Raw genomic sequence first — 18,081 nt, forward strand, 5'->3', positions numbered from 1 at the left:
CGAAATAAAAGATAGTGAAAGACATGTTAAAAGGACAAAGATTAAATAGCAACACGCTAAGTGAGATGATTCTCTAATATGGTCTCCAGAGAGTCTACTCGACTCACACTTTCTTTTAAATTCAGCAACTGTTTTAAAAGGAGCCAAGTTCAAAGTAAGCATCTCAGAACATGTACAACTAATAAAACACCATATTCAGTATTTTGATGTAGTAAATACATTTGAATGATAATTACCAAGCTGCTAAAATGTTATATTTGTAATACACTATCATAATATAAGTGTACATATAGAATAAGCTGAAAAAAGTTGACCGGTAGGTGACAGCACTGTGCCTCGTTCGGCCCAGGGAAATTAAGGAGACGAAGAAGAAAATGACCGGAAGAAAACCTAGCGCCAGCTCCTCCTGTGTTGTGCATGAGGTTGGCGGGTTAATGTCTCTGTTTGCTGGGGGTGTTATTTTAAATCCTGCTGCTGAGCTGGTGAATTAAACATCGCAGCTAAATAACCCGTCATCACGCGGAGTCTTCCCAGTCGGGTAAATAACCGGGTTCACTCCGAAACACCTTTAATTCCACTGTTAGCTAGCACTTAGCTTGGAGCTAAACACGTCGGCTGCACTGCTAGCAGTCGGCTAACTCGCCGGTGTTCCTCTACCTGGCGCCGCTTGAGGTCGTCAGCTAACCCGCAGCGGAGTGCACTTCCCCCGGTGTTTCTGTCGGTGTCACACGGTCGATACCTCGGTGGTTAACTCGCTCCCCGTGTTCCTCTCTCCAGATCCCCGGTAGCAGCAGCCCAGCGCAGTCATGCCGTCCGGCGCCGGACCCAGCAGCCCCGCCGCTGCGCTCGCCGAGGCGCTGGAGAACTCGTCCCGGCTGATCGACAGACACCTGCAGGAGGACCGCTGCTTCCCGGACCTGTCGGAGCTGCTCAGCGTCCCCTCACACAGTAAGTCCCAACCGGGGAAGGGATGGAGGAGGAGAGGAGGAAGGGAAGACCCCCAACATGAGATAGACCCAGACCCAAGTGGATCTGTTTACCATAGGGCTGCCATGCTGTTACTGGACGAAGCACATATCACAATTGATTGATAGATACTTTATTGATCTAAGGGAAATTGAGGCTTCCAGTAGCAACACAACAGTCAAACACAAATACATAACAAAAGGTCAGAATAGGTCAAGGATGAGTTCACTGCAGTGAGATCAAAGTCCAGCCACCAGAACTACATCAAAGCCGTCACTGTAAAGAAGTATCTGCTAATGGAGATATTGACAATACAGTATTTTAATTACTATTGACCTTGAAAGAAATTGAGTCATCCAGTAGCAACACTACAATCAAACACAAATGCATAACAAAAGGTCAGAATAGGTCAACGATGAGTTCACTGCAGTGAGATGAAAGTCCAACCACCAGAACTACATCAAAGCCGTCACTGTAAAGAAGTATGTGCTTATGGAGATATTGACAATACAGTATTTTAATTACTATTGACCCTGAGGGAAATTGAGTCATCCAGTAGCAACACAACAGTCAAACACAAATACATAACAAAGGTCAGGATAGGTCAAGAATGAGTTCACTGCAGTGAGATCAAAGTCCAGCCACCAGAACTACATCAAAGCTGTCACTGTAAAGAAGTATGTGCTAATGGAGATATTGACAATACAGTATTTTAATTACACTGTGATTGAAAGACACAAGTAAGGCAGAGGATTGTAGCCAAATATAAATATAATATGATTTGACATGTTTTGTTTTGAATGCGTCACAGTGCTGAGTCCAAGGATTGTCACCGATCAGTCTTGTTTGTGTTGATTGTGTTGATAGATATGCCCTCCCTCTCCGGAGTGTCCGACATGGACTACCCCCTTCAAGGACCGGGTTTGGTGACTGTGCCGAACCTCCCGGAGCTCAGCGCAGTCCGCCGGATCCCCCTCCCCCCCGAGCTGGTGGAGCAGTTCAGCCGTATCCTTTTGGTGCTTCAGCAAGAACTAGTGCAGTGCTCTCAGTTGCACCCAAAGGTTTCCATCAGATGGAAAAATGTAAAGTTGTTTGATCCTTTGTCAAGACCTTTTGAGTTTCCACTTAACCGATTTCATAGATATGCAATGCAACTGCATGATGGGAGTGTTTCCAGAAATCTGTCGAGCGTGGCTCACTATCGACAATGATATCTTCATGTGGAACTATGAGGACGGGTAAGTAGCTTGATTTAAGATTGAAAAAGATCCATGATTTTATAAAAAAGAACATGCTCAGAATTTTACTGAATATGTTGAACTTCAGTTATTTATATTTGTCTCTTATGTTCCTTGCAGAGGAGACGTGGCCTACTTTGATGGCCTTATTGAAACGATTCTCGCTGTGGGTCTTGTAAAACCAAAACAAGGTACGTATAGATGCATAAAGTCACTGCTTTCATTTACTTTTTATGTGAATAATGTTAATGATTTGTGTCTTTCTTCTCAGGGATTTTGCAGCCGCACATTCACTACCTCCTGGTATTGGCCACTTCTGTGGATGTAGTAATCCTCGGGCTGAGTTTCCCAAAGGGCCAAGCTGGTGAGTCAACACAGTGACCTTGCATTTCAGTCGCTCCCTTAACCCTGAACTTGAACATCTTTTCATGAGTCCTCTGGGGAATCTGGTACCAGCCATGCAAAATATGGCAGCTTTTGGTTAGATACATTGCTGCTTAGATAGATGCCTGCAAACAAGTGGCATATATTCATTGCCTTAGAAAATTTGCTGTATACCAACTGTCCTATTGTAACTGTATTACACTCCTTATACACACACAGTACTTAGATAAATGCTGTGCCTCGGTGTGCAGTATATGCTGAGACAACAGGGTAGCTGGGGTGTGGGCGTATCACACATTCATCATATTATGTAACTAACTGTTTATCTGGGTCATGCTTGTGTCTCTGTTCTGTTGTAGGTTTGAACGACAGCATGGCTGGTGGGATGCAGCTGCTCCCGGACCCCCTCTTCTCCATCCCCACAGACAACACCTACATCCTCTCCATCACCTCCACGGACCTGGGACGTATTTTTATGGCAGGAAAGGACGGGTGTCTGTATGAAATAGCTTACCAGGCCGAGGCCGGTTGGCTCAGCCAGCGCTGCAGAAAAATCAACCACTCCAAAAGCTCTCTGTCCTTCCTCGTCCCCTCTCTGCTCCAGTTCTCATTCTCTGAAGATGGTGAGAAAGAGACATTCCCATGTTGAGCTAAAAGATGATCTCAATAAACTTTGCTTTTAACCTTTTGCTGCCCCATTGCTCCACAGACCCCATTGTGCAGATTGCTATCGACAACTCCCGCAACACATTATTCACACGGTCTGAGAAAGGTGTCCTGCAGGTATGTTTATTTACTGGATACCACCGCATTTTTATCACGTGAGGCTGAATGTGATTGTCAGTGGTCTTCATAAATAACAATTCCACTTATTTAGGTGTACGACCTGGGTGCCGACGGGCAGGGGATGTGTCGTGTGGCCACCTTGTCACAAAACTCCATTGTTGGAGCTGCTGGAAACATAGCCAGGTATGTCTGGGTTGGACAAACCTACATTTTTTTCCTTTACAACAGTTATTAAATCTGCTCATAAGAAAGTCTCTTTAAAACTATCTTTCCGTTGCAGGACAATTGATCGCTCTGTCTTCAAACCCATTGTCCAGATCTCTGTGATCGATAGATCTGAGTCCTCAGACTGTCACCTGCTCGCTGTTACTCATGCAGGTGAAAATTACCAAACACTAGTAACAATAAACAAAGAATAGTGGGCTAAGCACATGGTATTGTGATCGTTTTTTCTTAATGTTTGCACACATTGTGTTTTTATAGGTGTGCGCCTTTACTTCAGCACTACACCGTTTGCCCATCCTCTCCAGAAGCATGTGGCGGATCGACCGAGCCTGCTAGCTCTGGTCCACGTCCGTCTGCCACCGGGGTTTTCTGCTTCTTCTACTCTGCAGAAACCTGCAAAGGTTCACAAGGCACTACACAGCAAAGGTCTGATATTTCTCAGGTTAAGATTTTTTCAAGTGCCATGTTCAGCACACTAGTATGCAGCACCATTGTGTGCAAAGATTGTTTTAATATATTTTTTTTGCTTTGTTTCAATATTGCAGGGGTTCTGCTAATGGCTGCTTCTGAGTCAGAGGACAATGACGTGCTGTGGTGCATCAATCATGACTCCTTTCCTTTCAAGAAACCCTTGATGGAGACTCAGGTTGGTGCATGAGAAAGATACAATAAATGGATTATACCCTGTTTCCCTTAGTAGAGATTGCATACTTTTTTTTAGCGCATTGATTCATTTGTTTGGCTTTTAAAAACATACTTTCTGCTCTTCTTTTGCAGATGATGTCTAACGTTGATGGCCACTCCTGGGCTCTTTGTGCCCTAAACGAGGAGAAGCCAACCAAGATATTCACTCCTCTGAACAAGGATCAGATCCCTCTCACTGATTCACCGGTGGTGGTCCAGCAGCACAATATCCCCCCGCAGAAGTTTGTCCTCCTCTCTGCAAAGGTGAAAACTCCTGTCATGACTCACCCTGTCGTATATATCGTGCTCCATATTGTTATGGCGCGATAAAACTTGATCTTGCGTATTTAATGTGCGCTCTTTGCTGTTCTGCAGGGGAGTCATATCTTCCAAAAACTGCGACCAGTAGATCAGCTCCGTCATCTGCTGGTGGGCTGCGCTGGAGGAGAAAGTGACGAGATTGAACGCTTCTTCAAGCTGCACAGGGTACAAACGATAATCAAGTTTTAATGTTTTTATAATCCCTTATCAAGGAGGTAAGCCTTCTTATACATGTACATGATCCGATTGCAGCCTGCATTGCACACCAATGCCTGCATGGGTGATTAAGGCATGTAGTCTTAGTCCAATATTCAGGTGTTTTTCCCTTACACACACACAAAAAATTAAATAAGTTGTATGTTTTGTGCAGGAGGAGCAGGCTTGTGCCACAGCACTGATCCTGGCTTGTTCCATTTCTGCGTGTGACAGAGAGGTTTCACAATGGGCCACCAGATCTTTCTTTAGGTCAGATGACACTTTCTATACACAGTTATATTTACATTTACTCCCACTGAACAAACAAATAAATATATCTCTACTGTTGTCATGATCAGATATGGAGGAGAAGCCCAGATGAGATTCCCAGCACCCATGACGTCTCCCAGCACTATGGGACCTGTGATGAGTTCTCCAGCTCCTGGTAAACACATATGATGAGTAAATACTGTCAACTGGGCCTGATGGGGTTGGTTTAAATTAGGGATGCACCGATCCGATATTTGTATCGGTACCGATATTGAAGAAATTTCTAGATCGGGTATCGGTGACAATGGGCCGATCCATATCGGCTGATCTATTCAGTGTAATTCTATGCTGTGCGCTGTGAGTGACGTCATACGCAAGCAACACGCCGTGCGGAGCCGACAGTGCCCGGCGCCTCTCCCCCAGTTCCCGGTGCGAGCCAAGCCGCCTCCACCGGGGCCGCGGTGCTCCCCGGAGCCGGGCTGCCGGCTGCTGGTGCTGCTGCCCCGGTACCGGGACCCGGAGCGGGACCCGGTAACTCCGCACGCCGACTCCGCACGCCGCCGCCGCTAGCTTCCCCCGGGCGGCTGTGAACCCCGGTCCCGGTCCGGGTTCCGGTCCGGCTCCCGGTCCCGCTCCCGGTCCCGCTCCCGGTCCGGCTCCCGGTCCCTCCGCCGGCCCGGTGCCGGACGGGTCCCGGTCCGGATCTCCCGCCCTGCTCAGTTTGAACGGAACCGGCGGAGCTGCAAAGTTGGTGAACTCGCCCGCGGGTGACTTAGAACTGGTGCGGACCAGGGGAATCCGACTGTTTAATTAGTATCGGTATCGGATCGGTATCGGCCGATACTAAACCTCAGATATCGGTATCGGTATCGGAGGTGAAAAAAGCGGATCGGTGCATCCCTAGTTTAAATAAAGAAAAATGATTTGTATTATTGGGTGGACAGGGCTGAATGCCATTCAAAGACATTTCACGTCTGAGAAAACTCAATAAATCCATGTTTAAAGTGTTTGGATTTCTGTTCCTCCCCATTCAGGTATCATTCCTCCACCTCTGGCCACACCCTTCGGACCGATGCACTCTGCCCCGATCACGCCCATGTCAGCCGGCCCAGAGGCGATTTTCTCAGGGAAGCACAACGGCATCTGCATCTATTTTGCTCGCATTCTTGGGTATGTAGATCCTCTCTTCCGAGTGTGAGCTTAAGTTTATGGACTCGTCTTAAATGAGAGGTGCGAATGCAGTGATTGTGTCCTTACTGAACGACATGTCATCTTTCTCTTCTGTTCCTGCCAACCTCACAGAAACATTTGGGACGGGAGCCTTGCTTATGAGAAACCCATGAGCAAAGGAAACCAGACTGTCAATATTGTAAGTTGTATAATTACTTCAAGCTTCAGATTTCATTGTTGTTGTTATACCAGTAGTGTTTAGTAAACAGTTACCTGTTGCCTGCACAGTTGGAAAGCAGTGTGGGACCATTCGACCTGGAGTCGGTCCTGCTGGAGCTCTGTGGTTTACGGGAGTTTCTTGATAAAAACTCTCAGTTCAGTCCATCCTCTCTCAATGCTGCAAGGTAAGAGCTCCTTGGTTGCCTGCTCAGTCTTGTTTCAAACAATTTGGTTGGTTGAAGTTAAAAAACATTTCATCGTCTTGAGCTACAGATGAGAGCTATTCAGAGTTAGAGAACAGACACCACTGAATTCAAAAGATCAGAGATTTCTGATCCAGTCAAATCTGTCCAATTACAACCACACACTGGTCAGTTGTAACTTTAAGCCTATTTAATATATATGTATTTATTTTATCAATGTTAAAAAACCTGAAAGACAATTGCTGAACATCAGTCTTCCTTTTTGGCACCCTCTATTGGACAAGAATGGAACAACCAGTTGGCTGAGAAATATCTTTGCATTAATACACCAAAATAAGATGTCTTCAGACGTAACATACATCATTATGTTGTCTAAACACAAAAACTCCTAAGATTTTGTTGCACAAATGGCCTTTGATCCAGTTTCAGTGTCTTTAGGTTCTCAAATTTGTGTCCGTTTGACAGTGAAACTTAAAATTTCCTTAAATTCCTACTATTAATTCTGTCTGCTTTTGTGCTGCACTGAGAAATAAATCAAAGCTGTATTTATATGAAGAAACCAAAGAGAATATATAAATATGTTTACTCTTGTTTTATCGTGTTCTTATTTGTACAAATGAAGGAGGACACAGATGTGCTAAAACACGGCTGTAACTGAGTGTCGTTATTTCCCATCTCTCTCGAATAACATCTGTTCTTCTGTCTGTCAGTTTTAGCTCCCCTGCCAACCTGCAGCAAAGGCTGCTGGGATTTATGCGTCCTGATGGAGCCAGCTCTCAGCAGGTCCAGCAGGAGCTGCAGAGGAAATATCACAGTGAGTGCAGCTTCTTCCGAATATCTTTTGGGGCCTTTATTTGATCAGTTATATTAATGATATAAAAATACTCTATCGTCGTGAATTCGAAACACAGAAACATATTTGCTTTCATCAATCCAGTGTTATGCCTGATGTTTTCAAATCTTCATACCTCATCTTGTCTCTGTGTTTCCCCCTCTGTATCCAGCAAAGGCACAGGTTTATGAGAAAGTGTCCCTGCAGAGCATTCAGCAGTTAGTGCATCGCTCCTATCAGACGCTGGCACTCTGGAAACTTCTCTGTGATCATCAGTTCAGCCTCATTATGTCTGAGCTGCCAAAGGTAAATGTGTGCCCAAACCCTTCTGCTGCATTACAAGCAGATGCTCATGCATCATCGCTGCAGTGTTCACCCACATGCTTCCATGAATATGATGCTTTTTGTTTTCTGGTGCACAATGAACTCTTCACCATTTGTCCCCACGGGGGATATTTCTCTCTCCACTCTTATTTTTTTCTATGTTTGCAGGAGTTTCAAGAGCAGATGAAGGGAGCAAGTTTTAAGGACATAGTGATCCGGGGCAAAGAGTTGTCTGGAGCTCTCGTCACAGCTCTCATTAATGTCTACATCAAAGATAATGCCCCTGTGGATGCCATCAGCACTCACCTGCGGGACATCTGTCCCCTGCTGTACAGCAGCGATGACAGCGTTTGCTCCAAGGTACACACACACACACAGTTTTTTTTTTTGTTTTTCTGATGGTTCTTACAATATAAATTTATTTTAAAACCTTAAACAGTGCTGATGTGGTTAAATTTGTCACATTTTATAGCAGATTCTGAGAACAGCAGCTTTTATCTTTTATTTATGTCTTGGCTTCTTGCATTCACATTTCCTGCAATGCCTGGGATAATTCTAAGAGCATCCGTTGGCATTTAAAGATATTGATTCATTCTCACTGATTCATTGTCTCGGTTTTTAATTGTTGCTTTTGTCTCCCAATCAGGCTAATGAGTTGCTGCAGAGCTCCAAACAGGTCCAGAACAAAGTGGATAAAGAGAGAACACTGAGAGAGTCCCTGCATCTCTATCAGCAAATCAGCCAACACACAGACCTTCCGCTTGTCTGCTCCCAGTACAGACACGGTACAGACACAAAAACCCTCTCTGTGTTTGTTAAATGTTTTATTTATAGACCAGTGCCTCCAATATTAACTCTGTTAACCTGTCTCCCAGTGCGTTTCTACGAGGGAGTCCTTGAGTTGTGCCTTACAGCAGCAGACAAGAAGGATCCACAGAGATTGGGACCCCACTTCTACAAGAACGGAGAGCCGGAGGAGGACAGAGGTGGACAACAGCACTTCCAGGAGAGGTAAGATTGGGAAAAAATTCTTTAAAAAAAAGTCAGTGTCATCAATTGCTGTTGTAGCTGTCACCAACATTTCTCTCCCGTCCTCCCTCTCCCTCCAGACTTGGCTGTTATAAGTGCATCACAGACACAATGCAGGAGCTGGTGAACCAGAGCAAGGCTGCCCCTCAGTCCCCCAGTGTACCGAAGCAGCCCGGGCCACCCGTCATGACCTCTGACCCCAACATGCTCAGCAATGAAGAAGCCACAGCTCATGTGAGAAAGAAGGGGACAGTTGATGCTCATTTCTTGTCACAGCCATACACAGGATCTGAATTTCTAATGAAAATCATGTCTTTCCCTTGAAGTTTGAGCAGATGCTCGGCCTGGCCCAAAGGTCCCAGGACGAGCTGTTTCACATCGCTCTGTACAACTGGCTGATTCAGGCCGACCTGACTGACAAGCTGCTTGAGGTACTGTGTTCAAGCTGTAATTCTATTATCAATTGAGAATTGCATCTAAATGTAATTTCTTTTAATCACTTTCTAATTTTAATTTGGCAACACTGTTGGTGTGAGTACTTGTCTTTCTAAAAGCTGCCTTTTCCTTTCCCATCTGTTGTCCAGGTGAACTCTCCATACCTGGAGGAACACCTAATGCATATGATCAAACAGGACCAGAATAAAGTGCACAACATGGACCTGCTGTGGCGCTACTACGAGAAGAACCGGAACTTCAGCAAGGCAGCGAATGTGTTGTCCCGCCTCGCTGACATGCTCAGGTTAGGATACACGACAACAGAATAACAACAAAGTCCAGAATTTAACCTGAAACACATATATACACGGTACATGGACCCTTTTGAACAGTTACATGATTAAAAAGGTCCCTATTCTTCTATTCTCTGGTCGTGCAGCACTGAGATCTCTCTAAAGCAGCGTCTGGAGTACATCGCCCGAGCCATTCTGTCGGCCAAGAGTTCCTCCTGCATCTCAGCTCAGGCCTCCGATGGAGAGTTCCTTCACGGGCTGGAAGAAAAGATGGAGGTATGTGTGTGGCAGCCGTCTGTGAGAGGAGAATTAAGCTTGATGCATTTATAAGTTAACACTATCAAACTTTGTGTTTTTGTTGCCTCTTCTTAGCTGGTGCGTATCCAAGTCCAAATTCAGGATACCCTGATCAGACAGTACCCCCATCATCCCTCAGTGAAAAATGTCATCTCTCAGTTGGACTCGGAGCTCATGGACATCACAAAGGTAACTTGCAGCATCAGAAGAATGGTGATCAGGAGTCAGGGATTTCAAATGGCTGCTTAGGGATGATTTATTTATATCTATATATATATAGATATATATATATATATGTATGTGTTGTTTTTGTTTACAATGAATGCAAATGTCTGTAATCCTTTTTATTTTGTAGCTTTACGGGGAGTTTGCTGACCATTTCAAATTATCTGAGTGCAAACTTGCCATCATTCACTGCGCGGGACACTCTGATCCCATCCTGGTCACCTCACTGTGGCAGGAGATCATGGACAAAGGTACGTGTAACGTCCATGCAAACATTTACCATGTGCCCTACCTATGCCGTAGTGTGCGTTAAATGTAAATAACAAATGTTTGAAACGTGTCTTTCAGAGCTGGGAGACACCCTGGCCATGAGTCCAGCAGACAGGATGAGGTCTCTTAGTTTGAAACTGGTTTCACTGGGAAAGATTTATGCTGGAACACCAAGATATTTTCCTCTGGGTGAGTCAATCATACCGACTCCTGCAATTATGTTCAGTTTTTCCACTAGTTGGAATTTTCCGGTAATTGAATTAGACTTCCTACCCTTGCATCATGTATGTCACTATGTCTCTGTGGTACAAGTCTGTAGGGTTGTGCAGGTGATTGGGTAATTATCCTCCCATTACATCAGACCTGTTCAAACATGTCTCCTCTGTGGAGACTGATTCATTTTATATTTATCCCCATTTACTCGAACACAAGCACAGAATCAATTATGTCAGAGGCCAAACGCATTTTCTCCAGTAATGATATTGCTGAGTAGGCAGCCCTGTGACAGACTGGCGGCCTGTGCAGGGTGGGCCACGTGTTTTAGCAGTGATTGGCTTCGGAAACCCTTTTACCATTAAAGGATGAGCAGTGTGGTGTATGAATAGATGAAATCTGAGTATGCAGTAGTGATATTAATGGATGTGACCTACAATTGTAGACTTCCTGGTTAAGTTCCTGGAGCAGGAGGTGTGTCGATTCCACTGGGACGTGGGATTTGTCGCCGCCACCATGCAGGAGATTGGAGTCCAGTTACCACGTCTTTTAGAGGTCTATGACCAACTCTTCAAAACACGGGTACATGCTTATGATTACATATTATTTCTCACTGAATCTCCTCTCATGGTAAAGTTTTATTCTACATCGTCATCATCCTCTCTCGTTGTCTTTTCACCTGTAGGATCCCTGCTGGCAGCGGCTGAAGAAACCTCTCCACTTGGTGGAGTGCATCCATGTGCTGCTCTCGGGATACGTGGATGATCCCAGCAGAGTGCCGACCTACGACAGGTAATCATTGTCTGAGTGGGCGTTCTGCTGCTGGCCTGTAGTGGGTGTTGCAGTGCTGGCTTTGTTTTTAGATGGGCCCTTGATCAAAGAATAGACTCACATTTGTACTCTGAAATATTGGTAGCTATAATGGTTCTCTTGTTCTTACTGGCTGGGATGAATTTCCCTCATAAATGTAGGTAATAGGGGACGAAATGCAAAATCTCCCTCTGTGTTACTGTCCCTCCACCTCAGCTCAGCCGGCCACTAGCTGGTGCTGCAGCGTGCGAGTCAGTGATTTCTCCCCCCCCCCCCCCCCCCCAACCTAATATGCCAGGATGCTTTAAACCAGCAATGTGGAAAGTGAGACTGGTGACATCTCAGAATATCTGTGTGGTTTGGCAGAACTTTGAACCAGACAATTGAAATTATGTTGTATGTAGACTGTGTCGGAAGACATTTGCACACTGCAACTGAGGAACACCTTATTACATTCACCACAAGTGTGTGGGTGATAACTTGCAAGTAAAAAAGGCAATGACTAGGCAAGAATAAGAAAAGAGAGGCTACTTTCTTACCTTCAGATTAGTCTTCCTATTGAGATTTAAAATGTCTATTTAATTGGCAGGGACATTTGTCATCCTTGCACTGGTTTGTACATAATTTATACTGGGGTAGCTTGAGGAAGAGATCTCTTCACAGCCAATATAGAAACAACAATCGATAGGTTTACTCTAAATACATTGTATTCACTGACACTCGTGAACCCAGAACAAAGTGACTGTATCTCTCAAAAGCTGCAGTGAAGTTAAACGCTTTGTTCTCCACCCCTTTCAGACGCCGATTCACTAACGTGTGTCTGGACAACATCTGTGGCTACCTGGTGGAGCTGCAGTCGCTGAGCCCGAACTCGCCTCTTCAACAAACCATCGGCAACTTCAAGTCGCTGCAGGCGAAGCTAGAGAAACTCCACTGACGTTACTAATAACCTCCTTCATCAGGACACGGGACAGGTGACCTCTGGATCTCACACTGTCAGCCTCAATCTAACACCTGATTAAAAACAAAACAAATAAGAAAGTGTGATCACATCATCGACACACAGAACGTGAAGATGTTTGTGTTCCACTGCGGAGTTTTCCTTCAGTCTGATGTGTTTGGTGGGTGCTTGTTGTTAAGGGACAGTGCGTGCAGGTGGAGAACTGAGGAGACACATTTTATAACTTATTTAATGCATTTTGTTATACGGCTAAACATGAGACTGAAATGCGAAAAGGAGAGAGGCTTTGCATTGTGTGCAACTAGCTCGGGCAGATATTTCAGTTTCCTTTTGTTTATGGAACAAGAAGAAATCATTCAGAATTTTACAGGTTAGTTTTCGTATATTGATAATGCACTTAATGACAATTTGGGATATTTTCATTTGAAAACATTGACACAATATACCAGAGTAAAGCCTTTTCCCCACAGGGGTAAAATGTTGTTCCGCGTCAGCCTCCAAACAGTTCTGAATGTAATTATGTACATAACTCGGCCATAATCTTCTGCCAAAGGTCCTTCACCCCCACATTATTTCCAATGTGTATTATTTCCAGTGAGCAGTGTGTCTCCTTGACTTGATGCATTTACCAGTGCTGTTGTGTGCGAGTGGTTTTGTAATGAATGCAGAACGTTTTTTAACACAGTGCAGTTCACGGTGCCACACTGAAACCTTTTGGTCTGCGTTGAGAAACAAAATTGATAAAGACATTTTTTTTATGAAGAAATAAAACTTGTAATTGATTTTGTGTATGAGGTTGTTTGGGGGGAAATGACACAGCAACTACTTGTTACTTAGTTTAAACCAACAAACCCCTGTTCTCTGTTGTTTTGTGTTACGTTTGTGTTCAGCAGGAAGGAGGATGTGTTTGCTGAGTGTTGATAATGTGACACTGGAGAGGGAGTTGAGTAGAGCACCCGACGTCGTCACTGTGCATTTACATGATTACCTTTAATCTGATAACAACACTCAGGGTTTCTCAGTCATTACAACAATGCAGTAATTACTAAAGGTCCCTTTCTCCAATTAGCTGTGCACTGTATTTTACAATTATGTTAAACTTTTAACCTCGTTAAAAATAAAATAATTTTGACTTAATCATGGGTTAATTTCTCTTCATACAGTGAGCTCATAGTTTAGTATGAGCCTCTGAACACGTTGTGCTTCCTTATGTCCTATCAAGAAATGCATTAAAATTCATGAAGCACGTCAATTAAAACGTGACTTAAGGCATCTTTGTAGAAAGAAAAAAAATGTAAGTGGAATAAATTTAGCGTTTGCACTGTTGTAATCCACAGTGAGAGCAGCAACATGACATTGCACCAGGCTCATAATCATCTTTGTGTTTCATAAATTCTAATAACCTTTATTTCACACTGCCCTTCTCAATGTTAGGTTACAAGTTATTAAATAGTTAACTCCGCCAAGGAGGTTAGGTTTGTTTGAGAATTAGCTGATTACTCAAAAAATACTGAACCGATTTCAATGCAATTTTGTGGAGGGGGTGGGACACAGCCCAAGGAAGAAGCCATTTCTTTTCCCCAAAGAATTTATTTAATCTTCGCCGGTATAGCCGGGGTTCACTTGTACAAGCTTGAAGGTCGTTATCACCTGCAACAGATTCAGAGTTACGATTACAGATAGAAAGACTAAAATTCTCGCGTAAGAGATACAACTGCATACCAGCTCACTGTATGCTTGGGCGGTAAAAACTTTATGAACTTTGGTTTAGTATGAAACTGTAGCAGGACAAAGTAGAATACAACGCAAACTAGATCATGGATGGAAAATACTTCTTTGACATGTTGAGTTGGGGTGTCAGTCTTGGAGGAGGTTTGCCGGCCGAGTGCCGTTCTAGTTGAGAAGTTAAACACTGGAAAGGATAAAGATAACCATCTACTCTAAAAGAATAAATATCCCCAGATAACAATGTTTTTGGAGGATTAACAGATGATAGAAGAAAGCCCATTTCCAGTCACGTTTAGTTTTCTTTGAGAACTGAGTGGATATCAGAGACCAACCATAGAAGTTTTGAGAGCACTTTAATCATCAGATAGAGAGAAACACAACAGTGCGTTCATCGAGCAGGAACCTGTTGTACACGTTTACCTTTTACATGAGCAAGAAAGCTTCTTCACACCGTGCAGGAATATATAGGGGATGATGCAGGTGTAGGAGGCTGCGATGTAGCTGGCCACCTCCACCACCATGGAGGACGTGTGGATGGTGTTGGTGATGCGCAGGAGCAGATGAGTCAGCCAGCAGACCAGGAACACGCTGGCCACCGCCACCACGCTCTTGGCGGCCCTCACCTGAGTGCCTGAGCCTGCAGCGGGCTTAGCCGGCTGGTTGGGCCTGGGAACATCCTTGTTGACGGGAGGGCTGTGGGAACTGGGGGAACTGGGACCAGGTGGTGCTCCGTTTGGACAGGAAGCAGCAGGGACGCCGTTGTAAATGTTGACTGACGCAGAATCGTTGAGATCCTTTGAGGTTCCTGGTACAGAGTCGTTGCCGACACATCTCTCATCCTTTCGGTTTTCTCTACCTTTCTTTTCATCTTTGGCGGGGTCAGAGCTATGACCCTCTATGCGTCGCCGGTTTTGAAGCAGAGTGATGACGATTCGGACGCTGGCAAATACGATCCCGGCCACGGGGAGAGCATTAGCCAGGGTCAAATAAAAGATCTCGTAGGTCTGCTGGGCAAGTGCACTAGGGAAGACATCTACACAGTCTTCATGGCTCTCGTTTGCTCCCTCGACTGCGACAAAGATGAAATGTGGGATGCTGAAGATCACGGCCACCGTCCAGCTCCCGGCCAGCAGACTTCCCACCAGACACAGGCTGTCCAGCTGCACCGGCGCTCCTCCGCGTTTCAGGGACCCGACCAGCTTCTGGTACCAGTAGGCGCTGATGAAGAAGGTGGTGTAGATGCTGCTGGTTTCGGAGAGGTCGGCACAGAAACGGAACACGCCGCAGAAGGTTTCCCCGAGGAACCAGTGGCCGGCAAAATCTGCGATGGTGTCGGGCAGGTCCACCAGGTAGTTGGTGATGAGGTTGGACACGGCCAGGTTGATGAAAAGGAGCTCGTTGGTGCGAATGCTGGATTTTCGACCGGGCAGGGAGCTGATTGCCAGCCAGTTGTTTCCCAGGATCCCTGCTAGGAACATGAAAGCTCTGATGATGGACTCGATCAACTCTTCTGCGTCCATGATTTCACCCGCTTTCCCCAGCTCGCAATGTGGGATGCTTTGGTTCCTCTGACATTTATAGAGGAGAGTAAGAAGAAGCCCAACCCCGGTCGCAGTCATTGTCTTGTCATTTTCTTTTCCCGTGCAGCCTCAATTAAGTGATCCCACTGAGATGGAGGTGGTTTCTTCTCATCACAGCCCAACAGCTGCACAAAGTGAGAGTCTTCATTCATTCTCCATTCAACAACATTTGATTTTACATCTCGGCAGTAAACACAAACATTGTGATCGTCTTCCAGTTTCGTCCCAGATTTGGAATCTGGCACGAATCTGACGTCAGCAGAAGTTTTGGTGCTTCTTTCTAGTTTGGCATTTGCCAGCCAATCAGCAGTTTGATATAAAAAAGTAATTGATAAATGGATTGAGACCCAGATGCTCTGCAAACCTCCTGCAGATTGTAAGTGGGCTAATAAAGCGTTGGTTTTCCTGATAAAGCAAAAATGCATTTAAAAAAAAATAAAGTGTCAGTGTGATGCTGCAGAATAATCTTTTCAACAACCTTGCCACCTAATCTGTTCTCGTTAATATAACATAAATTATAAAATAAATTATTTTTAGCTCATTAACCACTGATAAAACCATAAGAGGATCTGAGAGACCGGCCCCAGTTGCAATAGGGGACATCTGGGGTCCATCTAAACACAAATGACATGTACAGTAAAATTTGTTTTATACAATAAATACTTTGAAGTTTAATGTGCTGCATATCCTTCTACTCTTCCTGTCTCTCTCTGAAAGACAGATTGAATAGCATCTGTAACATCTGCACGTGACTCAAGGTAGTTTTATGTATAAAGGAACAAAACTCCACAAATATCTGATATATATTGATAAATAATACTATAATATATAATATAGTAATACTAGACACATTTTGAGTTTATTGTGCTTATTGAGACAAAGTTTAATAGGGAAATGTCTTGCATTTCAATGTTTTCCTCCACTCACATGAATATTGTGCATTAGTGACATGTCACGTGATCATCTCTGTGTTATTGACGGACAGATGTCAGTTGAATAGATGAAAAATTGGGTTGCTCTCTTCCAAATAGTCTTTAAGAAACAGTGAGAAATAAAAAATAAACCTCTCTCCTACTATAATAGTGCAAAACACGTGGCCTGATTAAAAAAACATTTGTGGAAATGTAATATTACAGTTCTTAAGACATGACAGATTAGATGATCAGATTTAGTTTTATACAATAAATACTTAAAAGTTTAGTGTGCTGCATATCCTTCTACTCTTCCTGTCTCACTCTGAAAGACAGATTGAATGGCATCTGTTACAGCTGCACATGACTCAAGGTAGTTTTATGTATAAAGGAACAAAACTCCACCAATATCTGATATATATTGATAAATTATACGATAATATATAATATCATAGTAATACTAGACACATTTTGAGTCCATTGTGCTTATTGAGACATAGTTTGTTGCATTTAAATGTTTTTTTTACCGCTCGCATACATATTGTGCATTAGTGACAGGTCACGTGATCATCTGTCAGCAGTGTGTGTTATTGACGGACAGATGTCAGTTGACTATATGAAAAATTGGTTGCTCTCGTCCAAATAGTCTGAGAAAAAGAGAGAAATAAAAAAATACACCTCTCTCTTTAATTAGTTCAATACACGTGACCTGATTGAAAAAAAAATACAATTTGTGGAAAAGGCAGATGACAGATAATTTATTAGATTCTCAGATTTTTTCACATATATATTGATAAATAATACTGTAATAAATACTATGGCAATACTAGACACATTTTAAGTTTATTGTGCTTATTGAGACATAGTTTAACAGGGAAATGTGTTGCATTTCAATGTTTTCCTCCACTCACATGCATATTGTGTCACATGTGATCATCTGTCAGCAGTGTGTGTTATTGACGGACAGATGTCAGTTGAATAGATGAAAAATTGGGTTGCTCTCGTCCAAATAGTCTTTAAGAAACAGTGAGAAATACAAAATAAACCTCTCCTACTATATTAGTGCAAAACACGTGGCCTGATTAAAAAAACAATTTGTGGAAATGTAATATTACAGTTCTAAAGACAGATGACAGATTAGATTATCAGATTTTTGCACATTATTAATAACCTCTTACTAACGTGGATCAACAATAATGGTGGAGGACCAAACCTTTTTGAATCTATATATTTGAATGTAAATACGACTAGCGTGTGTTGTATGGGCTCCCATCAGGATCCCAGTCAGTCAGTGGATCCCTGTGCTGGAGCCTCACGTCATCCCTGAGTCAAAGCTCCACCTTTGGGATAAACCAGAGGAGGAGGAAGCATCTGTGCGCTGCAGCCGAGCGGGACTCACAGGGACGAGCTGCGGGACCGCGCTCACACAGCTCCGGGCTCACATCCTTCCCTCCTCCTCCACAGGACTATGCTTCTTCCTCTCCCGGCTCTCGGTGCTCTCTCTCGGCGACA

At 44.0% G+C, this 18,081-nt stretch overlaps 2 protein-coding genes across 2 annotated transcripts; one reads left to right on the forward strand and one right to left on the reverse strand.

The window, feature by feature from the left end:
* The first annotated feature begins 421 nt into the window (after nucleotides 1-421).
* On the forward strand, nucleotides 422-13,455 carry nup155 (nucleoporin 155). The gene is made up of 34 exons (XM_061068954.1): nucleotides 422-538; nucleotides 778-948; nucleotides 1,834-1,971; nucleotides 2,108-2,204; nucleotides 2,325-2,395; nucleotides 2,476-2,568; nucleotides 2,948-3,211; nucleotides 3,298-3,371; nucleotides 3,466-3,557; nucleotides 3,655-3,752; nucleotides 3,858-4,025; nucleotides 4,145-4,245; nucleotides 4,377-4,547; nucleotides 4,659-4,769; nucleotides 4,975-5,069; nucleotides 5,159-5,244; nucleotides 6,104-6,239; nucleotides 6,372-6,438; nucleotides 6,528-6,643; nucleotides 7,372-7,475; nucleotides 7,666-7,799; nucleotides 7,986-8,177; nucleotides 8,464-8,602; nucleotides 8,693-8,828; nucleotides 8,927-9,080; nucleotides 9,173-9,277; nucleotides 9,431-9,585; nucleotides 9,721-9,850; nucleotides 9,947-10,060; nucleotides 10,227-10,347; nucleotides 10,445-10,555; nucleotides 11,025-11,161; nucleotides 11,265-11,371; nucleotides 12,188-13,455. Exons 2-34 carry the CDS (start codon nucleotides 807-809, stop codon nucleotides 12,324-12,326), a joined length of 4,098 nt encoding a protein of 1,365 aa, XP_060924937.1. The 5' UTR covers nucleotides 422-538; nucleotides 778-806; the 3' UTR covers nucleotides 12,327-13,455.
* Nucleotides 13,456-14,494: 1,039 nt separating this feature from the next.
* Nucleotides 14,495-15,598, reverse strand: LOC133012278 (beta-3 adrenergic receptor). Its single transcript, XM_061080259.1, has one exon. It carries the CDS (start codon nucleotides 15,596-15,598, stop codon nucleotides 14,495-14,497), a length of 1,104 nt encoding a protein of 367 aa, XP_060936242.1.
* Nucleotides 15,599-18,081: the final 2,483 nt, after the last annotated feature.

This window comes from Limanda limanda, chromosome 1, assembly GCF_963576545.1.
Source record: "Limanda limanda chromosome 1, fLimLim1.1, whole genome shotgun sequence".
In the NCBI taxonomy this organism is placed as follows: domain Eukaryota; kingdom Metazoa; phylum Chordata; class Actinopteri; order Pleuronectiformes; family Pleuronectidae; genus Limanda; species Limanda limanda.

Coding starts and splice junctions, on each gene's coding strand:
- nup155 (XM_061068954.1), top strand. CDS start 807: ATGCCGTCCGGCGCCGGACCCAGCAGCCCCGCCGCTGCGCTCGCCGAG. Junction 4,770..4,974: donor GCTTCTTCAAGCTGCACAGG/GTACAAACGATA, acceptor TGTTTTGTGCAG/GAGGAGCAGGCTTGTGCCAC. Junction 8,603..8,692: donor CTGCTCCCAGTACAGACACG/GTACAGACACAA, acceptor CCTGTCTCCCAG/TGCGTTTCTACGAGGGAGTC.
- LOC133012278 (XM_061080259.1), bottom strand. CDS start 15,598: ATGGACGCAGAAGAGTTGATCGAGTCCATCATCAGAGCTTTCATGTTC.